The sequence below is a fragment of the Fulmarus glacialis genome, unplaced genomic scaffold (assembly GCF_000690835.1).
Source record: "Fulmarus glacialis isolate BGI_N327 unplaced genomic scaffold, ASM69083v1 scaffold160, whole genome shotgun sequence".
Taxonomy (NCBI): Eukaryota; Metazoa; Chordata; class Aves; order Procellariiformes; family Procellariidae; genus Fulmarus; species Fulmarus glacialis.
Genome location: NW_009185597.1, coordinates 44,897 through 52,301, shown reverse-complemented (window position 1 = coordinate 52,301; position 7,405 = coordinate 44,897). Strand labels below are relative to the sequence as shown.

At 45.2% G+C, this 7,405-nt stretch overlaps 1 protein-coding gene across 1 annotated transcript in view; it reads left to right on the top strand.

Moving 5' to 3' along the window:
* LOC104074195 (mitogen-activated protein kinase kinase kinase kinase 4-like) overlaps nucleotides 1-7,405 on the top strand; it is a gene marked incomplete at its 3' end in the record, with an annotated part of 59,296 nt that overhangs the window by 8,162 nt on the left and 43,729 nt on the right. Inside the window, exons 3-4 of the mRNA XM_009574614.1 lie at nucleotides 4,870-4,995; nucleotides 5,778-5,888. Of these exons, the coding sequence (XP_009572909.1) occupies nucleotides 4,870-4,995; nucleotides 5,778-5,888 (237 nt within the window). The remainder of the gene's footprint in view (nucleotides 1-4,869; nucleotides 4,996-5,777; nucleotides 5,889-7,405) is intronic.

Genomic DNA, 7,405 nt, shown 5'->3' with positions numbered 1-7,405 from the left:
CCTGCTCTGCAGCTGCAGTAGGTAGGAGCATGGGTACGGCTGAGGCTGATGCTGTACGTGTCCAGGGCATCTCTGAAGCTCAGTTCTGTAAAATAGCAATAGCTTTTCTCTGCTTCAGTGCATTTGGTTACTGAAGCCTCTCACAGCAGTAGTGGGTCCTAACTGTAATGTAGAAATCCTTTCAATCTCCAGAATTTCAGTGTCATAAATTCAGAGCCTGTCAAGGATTCACTATTTCCCTTGCATTGTTAGTCTGCTCAGGTTTAAGTTATTTTCTGATCCTTTGGTCTTGGAAAGCTAGCTTGAGGCATTAAATAAAGTCTTTAAAATATTGAAATCCTCATCTCCAGTGTCCTGCCTATAAATTGCACCTGAGAGCAACACCTCACATGGAGTTTGGCTTGTGAGAAATGGAAGCTGTCGTAGTAAACCTGCTTGAGTAGATAGGAGGCTTCTATTCCCTGTGGCCATTTTCATCTTTGGGAGGTTATATGATCTGATTAATGCTGCACAGGGAACAGTTTTCTTAGGGAGTGAAAATTTCATGTGGTAGAAAACAGGAAGATTAAAAAAATAAAATCAAGACAAATGCAGTCTTTTTCCCTTCACCCGTCGCCAAAAAAAGTGGAGAAGAGCTGAATGCCTGGATTGGCCTTGTGATTTGTGTACCTGCTTAGGGGACTCCCCGGTTCAAGCCTCCAGCAGATCTCTCATTCAAAGTGGGGCAATTCCAGTGACTGAGTTTGACAGAGCCCCGTGCCAGTGTAGGCTGGTGGTGGTTTGGTCACTAACCTGCTCGGTAATAGGTCACTGTTGTCTGACTTGGGAGAGGGTAGGACGAACAAGGATATCTTGTATCCTAGGGGCCTGAGCTGCTTCCTTGCTACTTGGATATTTTGCCGTGGGTTTCTCTCCCCCAACAGCATGTTCTCATCACTAGAAAATCCAACCTAAGAAGTCTTTCAGCTAATGTTTCATCATAACCAGTACGTTTCTGCCAAAAGATTTCACCAAATCTAGTTTTTTTTTTTTTTCTGGCAAGAAATCATTTCATCAGAAATTGCCAGCTGTGATTGTTCAGCTCTAAGATCTGGGGCACGCCGAGCGCTGAGCAAATCTGCCCTTCGCTGTCATGAGCTGCAGCCCCGGGCTGGTTTCTTAAGAGCGGCAGCAGGATGCTGTGGTCATTGCGGGATCCTCTGGACATCTGTCAGGAAGTGCTGCCGTGTCGTGTTTCGGGGGGAGCAGGGGGAGCCCTTTGAAATGGTTGAAGGGGAGCTGATGGCAGCGTGCGCTCGTGTGCCTCTCCACGCAGGCTCTGCTTCCTGTTATCTGACGTGCCAAGCAAGCAGAGTGCTTGCAAAGAGATTGGATTCTTGCTGCTTTTCTCTTCAGCTATCGGTGCAGGTGATCAAAGAGCTCTTCTGAAGCAGGTCATTCTCTGTCTGTCCTTGCTTTCAGTCTTTCCAGAGAGCAAAATAACATTTAAATGAGAAACTTGTCATTAGAACTGCCCCAGTACTAAGGGGTCTCTTGGTGGAGCATTTATCAGCTGATGATCTTGTTTCCATTTGAGGTCAGAGGCGTGTGCTTTCTAGTTCTTTGATTCCTAATGTCATTGCGGATAGGCCCACATCTTCAAAAATAGCCTTTGATCATGAACCTGTCATCTTTGTGCATGCAGCCATCTGTGCCCAGAAACACATTGGTTTGTGAAAGCAAACAGCTTTTTGTACCTGCACATCTGCGAGCTTGTTTCCTTTTCTTAAGCAGCATGATTTATGAGCAGGTTTCTAGACCCCTGGGAGATGTGGCTGATGGTAACACTGACAAGAAGGGTGGTGGAAAGTGGAAATCCTGAGCATGTGCATGCACTGAAAAGTTGAGGGTGCTTTTGTCCCCAGTCACCCTGCTTGAAGGATGTATATGGCACTGAGACTTAGCAAGTCTAGGTTCAGTTCCTGGCTGGGCCTCAGACGTGGCCCGTGGCACAGAATTGCTCACATTTACCCTTCTGTCTTGGCTTCTCCATGTGAAATAGAGTAGTTTTTCCAAAACTCGCTCAAGCACTGGGAAGGCAGAGTACTTTTTGTCTGTGAAATGCCCACCTGCTGTCCTGTATAGCCCTTTACCTTACAGACTCACTGGTATTTGAAGTCACATCTCTTTCTGTGGAGGATGCAAGAGTTTGGCTCAGAGGGTTTCTGCTCAGCAGTGGTGGGGCTCAGCAGGGAAGCCCACTGTCCAATCTAAGCAGTGTCTTCCCAAGGCACTCATCCTGTACCTGGGCAGCGTACAGCAGCGTGCGAGCACTGGTAACTGCCTCTGTGGACAAGGATGGGCAAGGGAAGAAGAGGCAGGTGCAGGGAGGGAGCGGGTTCCAGCCTTCTGGGTAAATAGATAAGGACACGAGATAAAGCAGGAATTGGATCATCTTGCTGGTAATGGGAAAGGAGCATCACACATGTGCAGCTACGCTTTGCTCTTGCCAGTGGGTGTGGAAGAGCTTACCTGGTGTTCCAGCTGTGTTCACAAACAGGCACATGCTTATCTTTGTTTTAAAAACATGGAGGCGAGATTGCAGAGGAATAGAAAGTACTCAGATAAGAGCTGTGCCAGCATGGTTCCAACATCCAGTAAATTAATTGGGCAAAGGAAGAAGAGCTGGAAAAGAGGCACCAGCTCTGAGGAAGTGGTTGAAGTCTGCCGGCTCCCCGGGGGGAAGTTTGTGAAAGCTGCAGGCTGGTGCTGAGGGCATAGCAGGGAAGCTCTCCAGTCAGGCTCCACCAGTGCAAAGGTCATGCAGATGGGCAGAGTTTAAAAAAAAACCCAAACCCTTAAGATCTGAAGAGATCTTAAGTAATTTGGGGAAGGCCTTTACGGAAGATTAATGTTGCCCCTCCACATGTTTGGTTGCCTTAGCAGGAGGGGGCAGGATGCAGGAGGGACAGCAAGGGGAGGAAATGAGTCCTCCCTGTTTGTCCCGCTTTCTGCCCTTCTTCCCTAAAGATCCGTTACCAGAGACTCCTATCAGTGACAGGACCTCTGTGGTCAGATCCGGGATGGTGGTTCCCATCTCCTTATTCTCTGCCTCCTTCTCCTCACCTGCCTGTTTCCACCCTTTCACGTGCACTGTTTGGAGTCCCAAAGGCGGTAGAGCCTTGTTTCCTCCCCCAGAAGGCATCAGCACAAGCTCTCAGCTCCCTTTGTTTGTGCCCTGGCTACGTGCAGAGAGAAATGGGACCTTGCTCACGGAGGATTTCCTGCGTGCTGTCTGGGAGTCAGCTCTGATTTCTCTTGGAGACCCCAGGTGCTGCACCGGGCTCCTCCTTACCCTCGTTAATTAAGCCATACAACATCCAGGGCTGTGTCAAGCAGAGGATTAAGGGTCCTTCTTTCTCCTTAGTTGCAAACAAAAGATAAATGAAATATCTAGTGAATGTGTGCAGCTTGAGAGCCTGTGTTCAACAAAGGGGCTGTTCTGAAACCTGAAGTAGCTCATTTTGCCTCAAGTGGAGTTACTTTACATTTCCCATTTCCTAAAGCTTAAGACAATTAGGCTTTGGTCTGGTAACATGTCTCCTGTGGATTGATGTTACTGGGGAAAACTTACTGGTCCCTTCTGTTCTGTTGGGAATGATTTTTGTGTGGTCAGATGTAATAAGAAGCATCATATGCATTTGCTTGAGGGAATTTGGCTTCGGTGGCAAAGCTACTGGAAAATAGTGGAGAAGTGCAGAAAAATGTCCTGTGGGGCTGAGCTGTTCTTGCTGCCTCTTTTTTTCCCTTCAGCTAGTAAGTGCTGATTGGGATGTCTTGCAGCAAGGTAAATTAATTTTCAGCGTTGTCATACTCCTTTCAACCGATACAAGGGTACCTTGCAGCACTCATTTCCTAGTAAAGCAAATGAGACAGCAAAATCTACACGCGTTTCACTGGGTATTGTGCACCATTCTCGTGGTGGCAACATCGCAAGCAGGCTAGCTCTGAGAGGACCTCTTCAGATCAGGCAGTTCTCTCTGAAAAAGGGCTTTCCTTCTAGTGTAATATTAAAACTTGTGTTTCCATTAGTTGTCTTATTGTGCACGGTGCTGTACTGGGCAGAAGCGAAGGCCTGCCCTGAAGAGACCGAAACAAAGACAGTGGGAAAACAGAGCTAGCTGGAAGGAGATGTCTAGGGGTGTGCTAGCCCCCAGCACACCAGAGACTTAACTGATGGCTTGATGTTAGGAGAGGGGAGAAAACTCCATGGTCCAGGTGGGGTAGCCTCACAGCTGGAAGGAGGGAGCAGATCCTAACCCTGCGCTGGCTCTGGAGTTTGATTTGTGGCGAGTTGCCTCCTTCTTGGCTTTGATTTCCTCCGGGCAAGACCCTCCACGGGACTGGGAAGACAAATTGGCTGATGTGTGCACTAAGTGCTTTTCCAAGTACTTAAGTAATGGAGTGTTAGGAATGTTTTTATTTTTGTTTGAATCTGGTTAATTTCTCCGAGACTGAATTACTGCATACAGAAACCGCAACGGGGGAGTAACAGGTCCTGTCTAAGGCCCCTGAGGAGACAATACGAGATCGTTATACCCAAATCGGGACATTTTTGATTCTTTAGGTCAAACCCTAGCAATTCATTGTTTTAGGCTGATGGTCGTCGGTCCACCAGGATGACTCAGGTGGGAGGGAGCCTCAGGAGGTCTCTGGTCCAACCTCCTGCTCAAAGCAGGGTCAGCCATGGGATCAAACCAGGTTCCTCAGGGCTGGTTCCAGCTGGGTGTTGAAAGCCCCCGAAGGCAGGGGTTGGCCTGAGCTCTGGGCAGCCCTGGAGCTCAGTGACCTCTGGTCACCTAAGGAGCCTTCTGGTCTCTTGTGCTGCAGAATGAAGAGGAGGAAATCAAGCTGGAGATAAATATGCTAAAAAAGTACTCCCATCACCGGAATATTGCTACATATTATGGCGCATTTGTAAAGAAAAGTCCTGCAGGCCAAGACGACCAGCTCTGGGTAAGTATTTAGTGTCATTTCTGTTCATCAGATTTACAGCTCCTTTCTTTAGGGCTCCAGTATGCTTGGCTTGGACTCTGTCTCAGTAAACTCTGAAGTCATTGTTCTGAAGAATAACATATAAAAGAGAAAAATTGTTTTTTTTCCCTACACGTCTTCCATCCCCTGTGATTTCCTTTGAGGATGGGCATAAAGTTGTGACTTGTGCTGTCATTCTGATTTGCTGTTCGAGGGTTTTTTTTTTTCCCCCCAAATTAAACGTTTCTGTAATTTTTTTTTTTTTTTTAATGAACGTGAAAGAGAGCTTGTCCTCTTCCCCTCCTCTCTTTTCTTGTTGCTTTCCTCTCCTTTTTTCAGTTGGAAAATTAAAAAGGGAACAGAGGAATTGGCAATAAAGCAAAGAAGAAAAATGAATCCTCCAATTTTTTTGGCTGCAAGATTTTTGAAGCTCTGCAGCAAAATGAGAAATTTCAAATTTTGAAAAAATTTCCTTGTTTTTCAGTGCTATTAGCTCTTGTTTTTCTGATTTTGTAGTTTCTAAAAAAAAAAAAAAAAAAAAAAAGTACCCCTAACCTGCAATAGGAGAGGAGCACTACTGAGGTTTTTTATTTATTCAGCAATGTGTGTGATTCAGGAAATGTGATTTTATGTCACTTGGCATCCGGGAAGGTCGCGTGTAGTTTGCCACACCTTGATTGTGGTGGAGTGGGTGTTTGCACATGGTATCTGCTGGCACCCTGTCAGCGCGGTGGTAAAGGTGTATTGCGTTTCTCTTCCTGCAGTTGGTGATGGAGTACTGTGGTGCGGGCTCTGTCACTGACCTGGTAAAGAAGACAAAAGGGAACTGTTTCAAGGAAGATTGGATTGCATACATCTGCAGAGAGGTTCTCAGGGTGAGTTGTGCCAACAGAGCTTTGTTGCTCATTTGCAACAAAAAGGCCTTCCTTTGGTCACTAACATAGGTCACTGATGAGCATTATTGTTTAAAGGTTTTGATCCATGGGGCTCATGGGCCATGGTCCTTGAGTTCAGAAGAGCCCAAAGAGCCAGACCGATGGCTGCTTGACATCCAATTTTTTTGTAGTTAATCCCATTTTCTGTATGAAGAACAGAAAATTCCTGTTTCCTATGGCAAATAGTCATCTTCTGAAAGTCCAGATTCTGGGCATCTAGAAAAGTAAATACATTTTCTGTTTTCAGTAAGTCTGTCCTCCACATCAGGAGATCTTACTGCTCATTGCTTCAGCTGTTCATGCTGTGTAAGATCTTTCTGTTCATAATTCCTTTACCTGCACTGAGGGGCCTCTTTTCCGCACTATTAGAAGCAATGTTGACTAAAAAGTGTTCCACAATCTTAAAGGTGACCCTGCTGGGGCAATATTCCCCAAGACAATTCTTGGGGCTGTATTTCATTCTATGCAGGCTTAGAGCTTTTGTTTGTTTGTTTTATTTTTTGGTTTTGTTTGTTTGTTTGTTTGTTCCTGGAAAGTACAGAGGATAAAGCAATTCCCAAGTGTAATCTAGTGAACTAGCCTGGGGGGAAAAAAAAAATGTTGGAACCTGTCATTCTAAATTCAAAACCCATTACAGAGTTACTGATCCGTCCTCCTTGTAATGGAGTTTTACTTCTCTTCTAAATAATGGTAAGATAAATGTGTATTCTGGGAGCTGGAATTCAAATGGTGTGCCAAAGTAGTGCTTGAATAGGGGTAAATCTTTGCTTCTGGAGCAGAGGAGTTGAGAAGCGTGCTCAGTAGAGAACGTTGGCCATCTTAAAAGGATTTGGCATTAGACTGCAGATTGTAATAACTATAGCTGGAGAGTGTGGGGAGAGCTCATCTGCAAAAAAAAAAAAGATCTTAATGGTCTGGTCAGGTTGATCTTCCTATGTGTGGCTATAATATCTCTGTTAAAGCAACTGATGTTAAAACATTTGGTTTACGCTCATGCAACTGAAAACTGTAACAGCATGTTGGTGTAAAACAAGAGATTGGATTTAATCATGCTTGTTTCAAAACAGAATGACCCAGTTGCATATGGATTGACAGTGTTTCCTTCTGGAAAATTTAGAAGCTGGTTGGAAGGTCTATTTGAAGTCATTAATATTACAGAGGCTAAGAATTTTGTGTGAAGCATCCCCTGGCTTACTAGAATGTATTATTTCAGCGTGTTCCTTTATATTTATGCTACTTTAACCATGGACAATTTTGGAACAAAGGGGAAGACAGAGTATTGCGAATATTAGCTGAATGAAAACGATACTTGCTGCATTCAAAAAGACGTCTGACATGGTATTTTGAACTTTCTGTGGTCCATTTACCATTGAACAAGGTTTTGCAGAATGCAGAATTTAAGCCTCTGTGGCCAGCCAGGTGCTGTCTCTGGTCCTCATACAGAGCATTCTACATTG